This window comes from Hyaena hyaena, unplaced genomic scaffold, assembly GCF_003009895.1.
Source record: "Hyaena hyaena isolate Hyena2069 unplaced genomic scaffold, ASM300989v1 scaffold_455, whole genome shotgun sequence".
Lineage (NCBI taxonomy): Eukaryota > Metazoa > Chordata > Mammalia > Carnivora > Hyaenidae > Hyaena > Hyaena hyaena.
Genome location: NW_024081089.1, coordinates 63,949 through 80,831, shown reverse-complemented (window position 1 = coordinate 80,831; position 16,883 = coordinate 63,949). Strand labels below are relative to the sequence as shown.

The 16,883-nt window shown below is 36.0% G+C and overlaps 1 protein-coding gene across 1 annotated transcript in view; it reads right to left on the bottom strand.

Moving 5' to 3' along the window:
• The window catches only part of LOC120246219, a gene marked incomplete at its 5' end in the record, with an annotated part of 228,496 nt that overhangs the window by 157,885 nt on the left and 53,728 nt on the right, over positions 1-16,883 (bottom strand). The window contains 2 exons of the mRNA XM_039253656.1: positions 9,263-9,551; positions 15,808-16,052. Of these exons, the coding sequence (XP_039109587.1) occupies positions 9,263-9,551; positions 15,808-16,052 (534 nt within the window). The remainder of the gene's footprint in view (positions 1-9,262; positions 9,552-15,807; positions 16,053-16,883) is intronic.

Below are 16,883 nucleotides of genomic sequence, written 5' to 3'. Positions count from 1 at the left end.
TTTTTTTTTTTTTTTTTTTTTTTGCTTTATGCCTTTTGCTTCTTTCTTCTTCATGCTAAGCCTCTCTTCTTCTGGGTAACTCACATATGTTTTTAGCATTGTATCTTCTTTTCTCTATTTTTTTTCTATTATTTCCTCCATTATTTTCTATTATTTTTGCATCTTTGAGGCCATTCTACTCTTCAACCAAAGACTAATAGCATGGATTTGGACTTCTAAATTATCCATGTCTGATTTTCATCAATATTGTAGAATTTCTCACTTCACACCCGACAGTTCACCTTATCCACTTCATGCTTCTCATTTCACGAATGTAATAAGCTCACGACAGTATGATTCGATTTTCCAAACTCTCACCGTTTGAGCTATTGTTATCAAGTCTTTTATCAGTACATGGTTTACAACTCCACCTCACAATGCCATTTTATTTTGTTTAAATAATAAGTTATTTTTAAAAAAATTATCGGAAAAATTAGTCTTTAGTACTTACCTCTATATGTGCCATCTTTGATAGTTCTCTGTTCTCCTGTGTAAATCATCTTACAGCATTTTCCTCTAGCCTAGAGAACATTCTCTAGTTTTGATGGTTTGTTTGTAGTGCTGGTCTGCTGTAGAAATATTTTTTAATCTTTACTTCATCTGAAAGTGTTCTCATATCAACCTCAGTTTTTGAAAGATATTTTTGCTACGTACAAATTCTGGAATGACATTTCCTTAGTACTTTGAATATGTCATTACATTGATTTCTGGTCTCCATTGTTTCTAATGATAATGTTAGCCATTTTTCATACCATTATTCCCTTCCATATAAAGTTTTTTTTCTCCTTCTCTTTTCAGAATTTTCTCTCTAACTTTGGTGTTCTGCAGTTTGACTATGATATTATTTTTTCAATATTTTATCTTTTTTTAAATTTTTAAATGTTTATTTTTGAGACAGAGAGAGAGACAGAGTATGAATGGGGAAGAGGCGGAGAGAGAGGGAGACATGGAACTCAAAGTGGGCTCTAGGCTCCGCACTGTCAGCATAGAGCCCAACACGGTGCTCGAACTCACAAACTGAGATCATGACCTCAGTTGAAGTTGGATGCTTAACTGACTGAGCCACCCAGATGCCCCTAAAATTTTATTTTTAAGTGGGGCGCCTGGGTGGCTTAGTCGGTTAAGCGGCCGACTTTTGCTTAGGTCATGATCTCGTGGTTCGTGGGTTTGGGCCCCGTGTCGGGCTCTGTGCTGACTGCCAGCTCAGAGCCTGGAGCCTGTTTCGGTCTGTGACTCCCTCTCTCTCTGACCCTCCCCTGCTCACGCTGTCTCTCTCTCTCTCTCCTAGAAATAAATAAAACATTTTTAAAAAAATTTTTATTTTTAAACAATCTTTACACCCAACATGGGGCTCAGACCTACAACCCTAAGATTAAGAGTTACAGGCTCCATTGGCTGAGCCAGCCAGGCGCCCCAGCTACAATATTCCTAATACAGGCTTCCCTTTTATATATTCTTTTGGGGTTCACTGATGATATTCAACCTATAAGTCAATATAGTCCATTAAATTTGGGAAATTTTCAGTCATTACTCTTTTAATACATATTTCTTCCATTTTATGACCCTCCTCTCCTTCTAAGATTCCCATTACATGTATGTAAAACTATATGATATTTCCCCATGGGTCTCTTGAGTCTTTCTTCATTTCTTTCTTGGCTTTTCCTTTTCTTTACTTTAGATTGTTTCACTTATTTTAATTCTTGGACTTTTAGTTCCATGACTTCCATTTGGTTATATTGATTATAGTTTTCAGATCTCTGCTGGGATGATCTAACCATTCATTAAGACTCTATTTCCCTTTACCTATTAGAAAGTCATTTCTTTAAATTCATGAACATACTTAAAATGAATGTTTTAATGGCTTTTCTTCCTAAATTAAATATCTGAGTCATCTTGGAGTTATTCTTATTCACTATTTTCTTTGTGTAAGATTTGTATTCCTCCAATCTTTTCATATCTTATCATTGCAGACCATATAATGTACTGTAGCAAAGCCTCTGGATTCTGTTACCTTCCTTGGGAAAGTGTTGATTATTTTTTTAAGTTAACAGTTCAATTACTGGCAAATCCCATTGGACTTCTGTAGGCTTGAATATACATTTAGTTACAGCCTATCTGTGAAAAACAAAGGGTTTCCAAGCCACTTGAACTTAACAGAACTCAACCTCAAAACCTTAACTCCTCTGCTGATCTTGCTGAAGTATCGTGGCAGGTTTTCTTCAGGGCAGACTCAGCATATGCCACTTAGAGCATATATATATATATATATATATATGTATATATATATATATATATTTTTTTTTTTTAACACATATAGGACTTTCTTAAAAATCTGAGTATAGTTGACACACAATGGTGCATTAGTTTCAGGTGTGCAGCATAGTGATTCAACTTCTCTCTATGTTATATTACAATCACCCCAAGTGTAGCTACCATCTGTCACCATGTAAGGGTATTACGATACCATTGACAATATTTTCTACACTGTGTCTTTTATTCCAATGACCTAGTCATTCCTCAACTGGAAGCGTGTATCTCCCACTCACCCTCACCCATTTTGTCCATCCTTTTATCTCCCTTCCATCTGGAAAGCACCAGTTCTCTGTATTTATGGGTCAGATTCTGCTGTTTGTTAATTCATTTGTTTTGCTTTTCAGATTCCACAAATAAATGAAATCATATGGTATTTGTCTTTCTCAGTCTTCCCAGTTTCACTTAACATAATACCCTCTGGATCCATCTATTTTGTCACAAATGCAAGATCTCATTGGATGTATCCAATGGATATATATATATATCCATTCACCTGTCAATGGACACGTGGGTTCCTTCCATTTCTTGGCTATTGTAAACAATGCTGTAAAAATACGAGTTCATGTATATTTTAGAAATAGTGTTTTCATTTTCTTTGGGTAAATACCCAGTACTAGAATTGTTGGATCATATGGTATTTCTATTTTTAATTTTTTGAGGAACCTCCATACTGTTTTCCACAGTAGCTGTACCAATTTACATTCCCACCAATCATGCATGTGGGTTCCTTTCTCTCCACATCTTTGTCAACACTTGTTGTTTATTGACTTCTTGAGTTTAGCCATTCTAACTGGTGTAAGGTGATATCTAATTTGTGGTTTCGATTTGCATTTCTCTGATGGTTAGTTATGTTCAATATCTCTTCATGTGTCTGTTATCCATCTGTGTGTCTTCTCTGGAAAAATGTCTGTTCAGGTCCTCTGACCATTTTTTAATTGGATTGTTTGTGGTTTTGGTGTTGAGTTGTAGGAATTCTTTATATATTTTAGATATTAACTCGTTATCAGATATAACATTTGCAAATATCTACTCCCATTAGGTATGTAATCTTTTTGTTTTATTGATGGTTTTCTTTGCAAAAGTTTTTTTTTTTTTATTTTGATGTAGTTCTAATAGTTTATTTTTGCATATGCTTCCCTTGACTGAGGAGACATATTCAGAAAAATGTTTGCTATGGCTGATGTCAAAAATCCCTGCCTGTGCTCTCTTCCAGGATTTTTATGGTTTCAGGTCTCACATTTAGGTCTTTAATCCATTTCAAGTTTATTTTTGTGTATGATGTAATAAAGTGGTCCAGTTTCATTATTTTATATGTATCTGTCCAGTTTTCCCAGCACCTTTTGTTGAAATGAATTTTTTTCCCCATTGCATATTCTTATCTCCTTTGTCATAGATAAATTGACCTTATAAATGTGGATTTATATCTAGGGTCTCTATCTTGTTCCATTAACCTATGTTTCTATTTTTAATTTGTGCCATACTGTTTTGGTAACTATAGCTTTGTCATATATCTTGCCGGAATTGTGATACCTCCAGTTTTGTTCTTCTTAGAATTGCTTTGGCTATTCGGGATCTTCTGTGGTTCCACTATACACATTTTTGTATTGTTTGTTCTAGTTTCGTGAAAAATGTCTTTGGTATTTTAATAATGAATGCATTGAACCTGTAGACGGCTTTGGGTAATATGAACATTTTGACAACACTAATTCATCCAATGCATGAGCATGGAACATATTTTCATTTGTTGGGGTCATCTTCAATTTCTTTCATCAGTATAGTACCATGTTCAGAGTACAGGTCTTTCACTTCTGGTTAAGTTTATTCCTAGGCAGTTTACTCTTCTTTTGGTGCAATTGTAAATGCTCTTTATTCCCACTGTATAGACTTTGAGTGTCTCAATTTGCCGTCAAATCGATAATGAAGTATTAACCTGCCTCTCCTGGTTTGAACTCCATCTCTGTTCCCGCTCTAGTATCTCTGTTCTATTTCCAGGCTTACCTAGCAAAGCCTCCGTTACTCTTACTGAAACAAGGACTCATAATGGAGTTCCTATTCTGAATTCTTAGTTTCCTTCTGCAAATCTCTCTGCTCTGTGTTCTACTTTGCAGACCCCAGCTGCTTCACCAGTTCTGAATGCCAAGTTCTGTCTCCTTAGCTCAGTGAGACTCTGCTGGGATTCCACTTCCCTGCTGTACTGTCAGAACACTGTGCCCAGATAGAGATCCAGGGTTTGCCTTAACATGTTCTCTTCTCTCAAGGATCAGGAAGTCTGGTCCTTCCTGATGGCCAATGTGTGGAACAGCTGTTTCATACATTCTCTCCGGTTTAATAATTGATTATAACAGAAGAGCTGGTCTCATACCAGCTACTATGTCATAGCCAAAATTGGAAGTTTCAAGATTGTTTAAGTTCTTAATTTAAAAATATAAATGGATACATTCATTGTCATGGGCAAGATAGCAGCCATGTTTATGTTTTCATAATACAAATACAGGTTAATTATTTTGAAAGTTCGCTTTATTTTATGGAAATACGACTCAATTTAATTATCAGATCATTTTCTATTGAGAAAAAAGACAAAATGTTTACACATAAGAGTAACCTGCTGATGCCTTTGGAATATGTCAGCTGGGATCACCTAGAAAATATAAATGGATTAGTCATATTTTTAATAATGTATGAGGTGCACAAGGGAAAAAAAAACACTTGTCAAAACTGTATGTTACAGTACCCTATCTATATATAAATGCATATGTTTATAAAAGTGTATTTTCCCTGTTGTGCTAATCTTTTTTACTTGGCATATTTTTAATGGTTTTTCCAAATGACCTTTGTAAAATTAATCAAGGATCTGACACTATCCTTTGGAGAAATACAAAGAAATAATGCTGCTTATAATAACTTTTGCATGAGAAACAGCCAAAAAATGACAAAACAGAGAAAACATTAATACTAAAAAAATGAAAGCTTGAAAGTGGAATTAATTGAAAAATGTTGCCTTTTGTCTAATATTTTCGTGTGTCTCTGAAATTCCATTTTCCTTTTATTTTCTACACCATTGTCTTAATTACTTGGGATCAGATAGATTTCTCAAAACAACTTACTAAGTAAAATACACCACAATTTTTCAGGAGCTCTAACAGTGAGAAGCATCCCAAAGTAAACATTAATAAAATATATAGAAAATATGTGTAACAAATACAAATGCAAAGAAACTAGAAAAATGTCTGCAATTAGACCGGATGGAAATCTAAAAAGAAATTAAATTTAGTTGTAATACATTTTCTATTCTTTTCTTTGAGAAAATTACTACTGAAGTGAGGAATTTTTTTCCCCCTGTAATTTAAATGGTAAGCTGCCAGATGTGTGTCTCATGCTTGAAGAGTCGAAGCTTTGCATTATTTAGCATATTAAGAATCACAGAATTTTAAAAAGGGCTCCTTTATTGCCTCGAGGTTCTAATTAAGTAAACCTTAGCCTGGTACATTTAAAACTTGCAATACAAGAGATTTTTGCCTTTTTCCCCCCATAGCCAAGTCACATCTATGTAACAAATATAGAAAATCTTTAAGATGATATAATTTTTCTTTTGCTTGAAGAATTAAAGCTATCTATTATTTTAAGAAGTTTTTAATAGAGGCCAGCAATCTAGAAGACAACTAAGGATTCGAAATACTTTTTAATCATTGCAAGTTGCTTTCCGTATTTATACCGAAGCATGTGTGTTTCATAAAGGCAGGTCTATACTATCAATCTTACCCTCTCTCTCCCTCACTTCCTCTGCTTCTGCTGTGGTCTGAATCATTTTCTTGTTAGACAAAGGGGATTCAAAGAAGCAACAAGATCATAGGTTTTGGATCGATACCATGTTTTTATGTGTTTCTGTGTGTGTGTCTGTCTGTGTTAAATATCTGATCGCAGGATATTAATTAGTTGCTCTTTCAGCAGTTTGTAGAAAGAGTCCCAGAAGCTTACGTGAAAACCATAATCAGATGGAAGTTCTGTAGGCACACGACATTCATAAATCATACCCTTAAATACAGTTATTTTTGCCATTTTAGAAAATGTCAAAGGTGTCAACTCTGTCCAAATATACCGCTTAACAGTGACTATTTTAGTAAATTGACTTGAAATGCATTCAGCTAACTGACAGTTAAAAGCACATAATCTAGTTCAGAGTACAAATGAACAGTTTAAAGGCCAAACTAAGCACCAAAGTATGAATTCTCAATGACACTGTTGCAGTGACCCTGACTGAAACCAGAAACCATAATCTTAGCGTTGTTTATCCACATCAGAAATAGATGCCCCTAATTTTTGAAACGTGATTTTTTAATATCTAGGCTCTAGTTAAAAAAAAAAAAAAGAAATGTTTCAAGCACTCTTAAAGTGAGAGTCCAATACCTTTTTGAGGATACAATGAACAAACCAGAAATTACAGAAATTCAGATAATGAGTTGATAACCTTCTCTGTCAGCAGCATGATTTAAACTTATAAGCAGTAACTTCCTGGATGCTACAAACATGAACAGACAAGTGTTTGTCCTAATGTCAAGAAACAAAGAATTCTCTTACCTTTTCTTCACAGAAAGAACTAATGAACAAATGGATCTTTACATTTGAGAGTAGACAAAGGGCAGGTATCATAAAATTGGAGCTTAGGTTTGCCAGGATTATTCCCTCCAAAGTCTAAAGTGCTTGGTAACAGGTGAGATGTACCTGATATGTTATGAATTGGTTTCTTAGAAGTTTAAGAAGTTTAATGGTCTCATACTTGGGGATGTTTTGATATCATTGGCAGCAGAAATTCAACCAAACCATCCTTACTTTCACTTCTCTCCAAACCATTAAACTGCGATCAGTCCACAGGGAACCACATGACATTTGAGCCATCCTTGTGAAGCTCTCCAGTTAGCTGATTGGTAATAACACGTTACACTGTATCCAGTATTTTTCAGTTTATAAAAACAGATTTGCATTTGCTACTTATTTAATTCAAGCTATTTGACTAACTTTATTGCTGGCACAGAACTGCGAATATTTCTGCCACAGTACCCATCCGGCAGAAACCTCTGAGTACTTTGCCCTTGCAAGATAAAAATAGATTGGTGCATGTATGCCTTGCCTAATAAAATATTATTGTAATGTAAGAGCAGGAAGCCATTTGGTTATTCCTTCTAAGAATAATTTTTCAGCATCACCCATTTCCACCATGCTTAAGATTTTACCCTTTTATGAAAGCTTTTTTCATGAAAGCATCTCTTTTTCATTATTCTTAAAAATATTAAACTCTCCATCTTAAGCACAGTGAAAGAACTCAGACATCTTAATATGTTTCTCATGAGTGTTCTTTGGTTATCAGCAATGAACACTTTCATTGAACTTAGAACATCCAAATCTATTTAGAAGAGTAAATTATTTTGCCCCCTAGTAAGTCTCTAGTGCAAAAAAAAAAAATTACAGGTGAGGATAGAGCCATTGCCCTTTACCACAATTAAGCAGGATATAGACATATTTAAGGATGTATCTAATATTATGATAATCAACTCAATAAAACAGGGGTGATTTTGTGAGCATCTATTATGTTTATATAACTTGTTACATAAATTTGTACCAATCCACAAATAAGGCTGGTTACCTACCCTTTAAAGGTGAAGAAACAAAGATTCGGAGTCTAAGGAATTTGACACTTTTAGTTATTTGTGCTAAGGAGGAAAGGAACAACAAAATACTGAAGAAAATAATAGCGATAGCCATTTTGTTGAGTTCATACTACATCTCAGACTTCATAGGTTTCAAAGTCGCAAGTTAGCTACTAACTTAAAGCTTTCCTCCTCCATATTTTAAAACATTTCAGTGAGGGGCACCTGGGTGGCTCAGTCGGGTGGGAGGCCGACTTTGGCTCAGGTCATGATCTCACAGTTCGTGAGTTCGAGCCCCGTGTTGGGCTCTGTGCTGACAGCCAGCTCAGAGCCTGGAGCCTGTTTCAGATTCTGTATCTCCCTCTCTCTCTGACTATCCCCTGCTCACTCTGTCTCTCTCTGTCAGAAATAAATAAAAAACATTAAAAATTTTTTAAATAAATAAAACATTTCGAGGAGTAATAAATTTTGCCAATTCAAATGTTACCACTTTTTATGAGGACATTATGCTAAGTGTATTTAACCAGTCACCAAAGAATGAATACTTTACTATTCTACTTATGTGAGGGACCCAGAGTAGTCAAATTCTTAGGGACAGAAAGTAGTATGGTGCTTGCTCAGGGCTGAAAGAAGGAAGAAATAGGGAGTTAGTATTGAGTGGGGACAGAGCTTCAGTTTGGGAAGATGACAAAGTTCTGGAAGATGACAAAGTGGTGGTGAGTGCAGAACACTGTCAATGTACCAAACGTCGCTGGCGTACACACTTTCTAAGTGGTTAAAATGGTAAATTTCCTGCTATCTCTATTTTACCACAATTAAAAACATGTTTCTAGCTCCATATTTTTCCAACCCTAAATGGAGTGCTAAGAAACTTCAAATGCTGTAGGACCTTAAACAACAAGAAGAGACTTCTGGTTAGAATCAGATGGATTAGACTCGTCTCTTCCCTTTCCTTCATTCTAAGTATAATTATAAATTCTGGAAATAATGTAAGAGGCAGCTAAGGGAGAATTCTGAAAGTATACTGAGGAAGGAGAAGTGATTGTAGACCCCAGGACTGGAGCAACATAGGACAAGGCAACTTAATCCCAATACTCCAACCATCCAACAGAAAACCCAAACCCAGCATCTGTAAACCCATCCTATCAGCAGATAGTGGTGAAAGTAGGCTCATTGACTAACCTTCCAAAAAGAGATCCCCCCAACACCACCAAGTGGGTCCAGTAGCACTGGAGAGGATTATAAACCAGAAACCAGGTGGGAATAACCCTCCAGGGGATGTGTTCTCCTTCTTTGCACCTTGAGATAGCCCTCTCCGACCAAACACAACAGGGAGTTGAGTCGCACTAGCAGGTGGATCCTGCTGCTATTAGTGACTAGGCTAGGAAGCCTCTTAACATCCTGAGCCAAGAAACTCTCTTCCCCACCCAGAGCACTAGGTGGCCAAGCCTGGGAAAGCTCCTCTGTCCTCTGAGGGGTTACTGCCAGGGTCCAGTGGGAGCCCCAGATGCACAAGCTGAATAGTGCAGACCAAACCAACACAGCATTTTTCAAGTGCTGAAAGCCAAATACATGTTATCAACCACAAATTTCTATATCCAATGACTATACTTCAGGAATGAAAGAAAATACATTCTCAAATGAAGGAAAGCTAAAAGAATCTGTCACTAGAAGATGTATTCTTATAAAAACAACTAAAGGAAGTTCTTCAAACATGAAATGATAGAAGGAAGGATAAAAGAAAGAATCTTGAAGTATCTGGAAAGAAAAAAAGGAAAATGGAGAGATCCTCAGATGTGAGTATGACTCTCCATTCCGTTATGAGTGTTATAAATCATATTTAATAATTAGGACAATACTTATAATACCATGTGTTACTCAAGACATTTATATTTAGAAATGGTAAAGTTAAGGGGACTTAAAAGGAAATAAGATGTCTGCATTTGACTCAAACAGGTAAAATACTAATGCCAGGAAACTGTGATAAGGCACATATTTACATTGTTACATGTAGAGCAACTACTATGAAAAGTACAAAGAGAGATATGTTCAATATTGTGTCTATGTAATATAAATAAATTTATAAATCAATCATTTATTGATTTATTTATTTATATTAAATAAATACAATATATATAAATAAATCAAGATGGAATCCCAAAAAGTGTTCAAGTAATACACAGGAAGGAAGTAGAAAGGAATGGAGAAATAAGAAATAAGAGATAATGTGAAAAAAATCTTAAAGTGGTGGACCTAAAGCCCTACCATATCAGTAATCACCTTAAATATAAGTGGTCTAGCTATATCAATAACAAGGCAGATATTGAAAAACTAAATATAAAAACATGAACAATTATATGCTATTTACAAAACAAGTACTTCAAATTCAATGACATAGACTAAAAGTAAAATGAAAAATAAAAAAATATATATCATGCAGACATTAATTTTTAAAAAACAAAACTGGCTATCTTAATATATAAAATAGATAATTAATATCAGATAAAATAGAGTTCACAGCAAAAACAATTACCAGAGAGAAACATTATATAATAATTAAATGGTCAATCTACTTTTAAAACATAACACTCTTAAATACATGTGTACCAAACAGCAAAGATTTAAAACATATGAGGTGAAAACTGATAGCGCTGAAAAAGAAATAGAAAAATTCCCAATTACAGTTAAGGACTTCAACACTCCCCTCTCATCAGATAATAGCACTGCTAGACATAAACTCAACAAGGTTATAGAAAATCGGAACATAATCAACACACAATATCAACTGAAACATGTACACTCTACCCAACACCATTTTTTTCAGGTGCCTACGGATCATTCACAAATATGTCCTGGGCCATAAAGAAACTTCATCAAACTGAAAAGAGTTGAAATCATATAGAATAATTTCTCTAACCATAATGAAATCAGACCAGTGATCAATAATAGAAAGACAAAAAGAAATCTTTAAGACCTTGGAAATTAAGCATACTTCTAAATTATCTGTGAGTCAAAGAAGAGATCTCAGAGGCAATAAAAAAAAGAGCTAGCTAAATTTGAAGATCAACATTTGTGAGATTCAGCTAAGATAATACTGAGAGGGAAATCTATAGCGCTAAATGCTTATGTCAGAAAAAGGAAAAATCAATAATCTAAGATCTTATCTCAAAAACCTAGGAAAAAAAAGAGTAAAATAAAACCAAAACAAGTTGATGGAATAAAATAATAGTGATTAGAATACAAGGCAGTGAAATTGAATTGAATTTCCAAAAAAATCAATAAAATTAATAAATCTCTAGCAAACCTGGCAAAGACAGAGAGGAGATACAACTCACCAATATCAGAAATTATGTGGAATATTATTACAGATACTGCAGTCATGAAAAAGGAGAAGAAAGCAATAGTTTGAATAACTAGTATTCATACATTCAACAACTTCGAAGAAACAGATCAACTTCTCAAATACTAAAAATAACCAAAATTCATCCGAGATGAAAGAGATCATCTGAATAGTCCTATAACCATTAAATAAACTGAATTCACAATTTTGAAACTCTAGACCCAGATAGTTTCCCTTCACAATCCTACAAAAATATACAGGAGAATTAACACAAATTTTATTTAATCTCTTCCAGAAAATAGAGGACTGAACACTTTTAATCATGTGATGAGGCCGTTTTATCCTTGACACCAAAACAAGACAAAATGCATAAAAACAAAAGTACAGACCAATATCTTTCAGGAACTTAAAAAGCCCTCAACAAAATATTAACAGATTGAATCCAACAGTGTGTGAAAAGAATTACATAGCCTTACTATATAGCTACAGCACTCAAGACTGTGCAATCTTGGGATAAGCACATGAATCAATGGACTAGAAGAATGAAAAAGTTCAAGAAATATGCTCAATGGCTGATTTTTTTAATGTTTATTTTTGAGAAGGGGGGGTGCAGAGAGAGAGGGAAACACAGGATCCAAAGCAGTGCTCCAGACTCTGAGCTGTCAGCACAGAGCCTGACACAGGGCTCTAACCCACAGACTGCAAGATCATGACCTGAACCAAAGTTGGACACCAAACCAACTGAGCCACGCAGTTACCCCTCAACAGCTGATTTTTAAAAAAAAAAAAATTTTTTTTATGTTTATTTATTTTTGAGAGAGAGAGAGAGACAGAGAACGAGCTGGGGAGTAACAGAGAGTGGGAGACACAGAATCAGAAGCAGGCTCCAGGTTCTGAGCTGTCAGCACAGAGCCTGACGCGGGGTTCAAATTCACAAATCATGAGATCATGACCTGAGCCTAAGTTGGTCGCTTAACCGACTGAGCCACTCAGGTGCCCCAATAGCTGATTTTTAAGAAAGGTCCAAAAGCAAGTCATTGGAGGAAAGATACTCCTTTTGACAAATGGTGTTGAAGAAATGAAGCATCTATTCCAAAAATTAATAATAAAATAATAATAATAAAATAAAAATTGACCAAAGCCTCATTCCATATATTAAAAATAAATTGAAATGGATTATCTTTTAGAAAAAAAAATTGGAGAAAATACTTAGGGTCCTAGGCTGGACATGGAAGTCTTAGACTTGACACTAAAGCCTGAAACATAAAAGGAGATTGATAAATTGAGCTTCATTAAGATTCAAGGCCTCTACTTAATGGAAGACCCCATGGAGGGGATGAAAAGGCAAACTGCAGACAGAGAGAATATGTTTGTAAACTGCATATTCAAGAACTATCAGTTTTATCCAGCATGACATGTTATGGGGGGGAAAATGACAAATTTGTGGTCTCCCCAACAGCTAGCTCTCTACATTTGGTTACAACTTTATTTCATGGTAATTATTCACACACATGATGCTTAATTTCTGCAAGTCTGAAAAGGTGGAAAAAGATGTCTTATTATAAGTCTGTGTGAAGGTAAAGGAAATACTATTAATTATAGTTTAAAAAATGCTATAGTGTTTTTAAAAAATGATGATACTTTTTAAATACTTGGCCTTAGGAAGTTTTATGTGCATTTATGCATGCATGTGTGTGTGTGTGTTTGCGTGTGTCTGTGTGTGTAATTGATATCATCTTAATGCTAGAGAAGACGTGCTTGCTGATAAAAATGATATACCAGCCTCACCATAAAGAAACTAACTAAAGAGAATTGGTTTGAAAAATCAATGTAGGTAAAGTGGGCAAAAAAATTTGTGGTTTGGGATTCTGTATTGTTTTTCACTAAATTATGCTTTCACAACCTGTCTCTTCACCGTACTTCAGGAGGCATCAGTGCCTTTAAAACTAGCCCCTGTGCCCTTCTCTGTGTTTATGTCTATCCATGTCAAAACAATTGCAGAATTTTCACTTCAACTTCAAACCTATATACTTCTAAATGCTCAATGTCCTATGGAAATAGTTAAGGTCCAGTGTTCTTTTAACAAGTTATGGCAAATAGCCTTAACCCAAAAAGAAGAAGAAGAAGAAGAAGAAGAAGAAGAAGAAGAAGAAGAAGGAGAAGGAGAAGGAGAAGGAGAAGGAGAAGGAGAAGGAGAAGGAGAAGGAGAAGGAGAAGGAGAAGGAGAAGAAGGAGAAGGAGAAGGAGAAGGAGGAGAAGAAGAAAAAGAAAGAAAGAAAGAAAGAAAGAAAGAAAGAAAGAAAGAAAGAAAGAAAGAAAGAAAGAAAGAAAGAAAGAAAGAAATAGGTTTTGTAAATAAAAGTGGGTCAAACTCTCTGGCTTCTAGTAATGCAAAATATTCAAAGACCATGTGTAAGTAATGGTGCTCCAAAGCACCGAGTCCTTCTAGCATTCATTGCCAAGGTGTCAGCATTCAAGAACAGACTGATTTCTCTAAGAAGCAAGTAGACTTCCAAGAGACTGGCTAAAGAAAATATTGTTTCACTCAAATCCTATTTTCTAATTTATATTTCCTGTTTCTTATTCCATACGGATCATCTAATTAGACTCAGTGGAACATTCTGGATAAAATTATTGCCCCTTTCTGGCATTTTCTATTCTAATTTATTTCCACTTTGAACAGAGTCAACTGTAAGTTCATAAGAAGTTAGACACTGGAACGGGGTGGACTAAATGAGTCAGACCATTAAAGAGTTCAAAGCCAGACTCGTGTTTAGAAAGAGTTAATGAACTCATTTATTCCTGGGATGACTCACAGTAGCATTTACTTTTCATTTTCATATGTGGTTTTACCGGTTTGAAAAGCCCAGGATGGGACCAAAGGAAAAGCGCCCTGCTAAGGACTTGTAGCAAGAGCCTCTGGTATGTCTTCTTTTCAGTGCTCCAGGGAGCACTGAATGTTTTCAGACTCAGGGAATCAGAGTAGGGTGGTGGGTTCCAGGGTCTGGGGAGGGAAGGGAGAATGGGTGGCTGCTCTTCAATGGGCATAAAGTTTCAATCATGCAAGATTAGTACATTCTAGAGGTTTGCCGTACAACGGCAGCCACATGATTAACAATATACTTTAAGTGTATTGTACACTTAAACATTTAAGAGGGTAGATCTCATGTTATATTGTGACCACAAAAAAATTAATACTAAAAAAATGAAAGAGGTTGTAGTTAAAATCAGTCCTATAAACTGGAGCAACTGTAAAGTCATGGAGAGGTCACTGCTTTGTCATGTCTGAGGAGCACACTCTTCTCATCCGTGGTTACTTTGATCACAATTCATTTAGTACATGGTATCCCCACAGGTCCTTATTTCCAACTTGTCCAGACTGTATATTTAGGGTTGAATTGTTGAATGGCGGGGCCAAACACAAGTCTGTTTTCTACCAGGTCTACAGCGACCCTTCCTTCCTAAACCAATGCTCCCAGAGCTTTCTAGAAAGGTTCAAAATTTCCCAAACTGCTAGGTCAATTGTGGTATCTCATAGTCAGTCCAGAACTATGATAGTATTTTTCATCAACATGCACTCCTGCAATATCATTTTTCAAGGGTTTTTGTCTAATACTGGGCACTGAGTATCCAGAGATTAAGTAAGAGAGATTTCGTCAAGGAAAAATCAGATTATTTTCATGGCTAGGACATTTGTTTGAGCAGTTGCTGAATATATAAGGCATGCTTGCATTTGTCAACCTATTTCCTGTAATAGACTGAAACACACACACACACACACACACACACACACACATAACAGGGTGTATACGGAGAGGAAGAGTCAGTACTTACTACCTCTGCATTAAAGACCACATTCAGGAAAGTATGTATCCTTTCAATTATTTCAAAAAAGTACAAAAAGTAGTTCCAAAATGGACTTTATTAGTGACTCCTAAAGTATCAATAACTTGAAGAGTTTTGAAATGGCCAGTGTCAACTGAGTGGGAGGAATGAGAGGCCAGTTTGAATGACGACACACGTGAATTGCCTTTTTTTTATGTTTCCTCACCCAGCTCTTTAATAGCACAGGTACAGAGGAAAAACGGAGCGTGATGAATATATGAGAGCAAATAAAACGTTTAGGGTGTAAAATGTCCCGAAAACACAAGTTGTAATCTGCGGTTGTCAATCTAATACACACCCACTCTGTAATTAGAAACATATTGGAACAGGGCAGCAAGCACATAGCCGTACTTTTCCCTCAAACCTTTATTTCGATCATTCACACGTGACACACTCATTTTTATTGCCATTCGCACTCCAGACAAGAATTTTCAAGGGGCAGCCTAAACCCCCCCGAATTTCTTGAACCCTTCCCAATCATGTTTCAGTCTTCGCTCATGAAAGGAAGCAACACGGGCAGGATTCTCACCCGCTGGAAACGTTTTAAGCCCATCTCCTCTCCCGGCTCCCCAGATCCTTCTGACACACCCTCCTCCCTCCCTCCTCGGCGTTAAACTGCGTCTCCACTTCCTGTACATCAGTGGGAACACTTCCCTTATGGGTGTCGGGATCTCTCAGCGGGGTCAGGGGCTGCCCTGCGGAGGAAATGACAAGCTGTGAAATGTAAAAGAACAATTCCTTCCACATGTTTCTTTGCTCCGGGAGCAGCGAGGGGTTGTCAGCTAGCATCGCTTTGGAACCAGGCAAGACTCTGCGTCGTAGTTCTGTCAGAACTAATTTACAATTAAAGACCTGCATGACTGTTTAAAGCTTTTTCGATTCCGGCAGTTTTCTGAAATGACTTTGAGACTGAAGTGGATCAGACCAGAAACCACGGTTGTAATTAACTGCAGTGGATGGTGAAAGAGTTCATGAAATAAGACAAAGCTTAAAACAAATTATATATAGATGTATAGATATATATTTTATCGTATAATTATTATATATTTGTATATATTATAATTATAAAATTATTGTTTTGTTATGTAATTATAGAATAATATATATGTAATATAGCATATATTATTTAATATATATACGAGAGTGAGAGAGAAAGGGACAAAGTGAGAGAGAGAGGGAGAGAGAAATCCTTACTGTACCTCCAATTAACATATCTGTGGAAATTTCCTAGAGGAGCCCAAGTTAGTGAGTTTAGGGTTGCAGCTCTTGTAAATTTTATTTAGTTTGTAAATAAAGTTACAAAATGACAATTTCATAGATCTGAATGAAGGAAGCACAGAAGGAAGGAAGGAAGGAAGGAAGGAAGGAAGGAAGGAAGGAAGGAAGGAAGGAAGGAAGGAAGGAAGGGAGGAAGGAAGGGAGGAAGGGAGGGAGGGAGGAAGAAAGGAAAGCAGAGAGGAAGGAAAAAAAGATTGATTGACCTTGACCATTTGACACTTCAACATTTTAAAAATTATTTTAAAATTCTTTAAAAGAGTTTTATGATTTAAAATATTATGGGGCGCCTGGGTGGCTTAGTCGGTTAAGCTTCCGACTTTCGCTTAGGTCATGATCTCGCGGTTCGTGGGTTCGAGCCCCGCGTCGGGCTCTGTGCTGACTGCCAG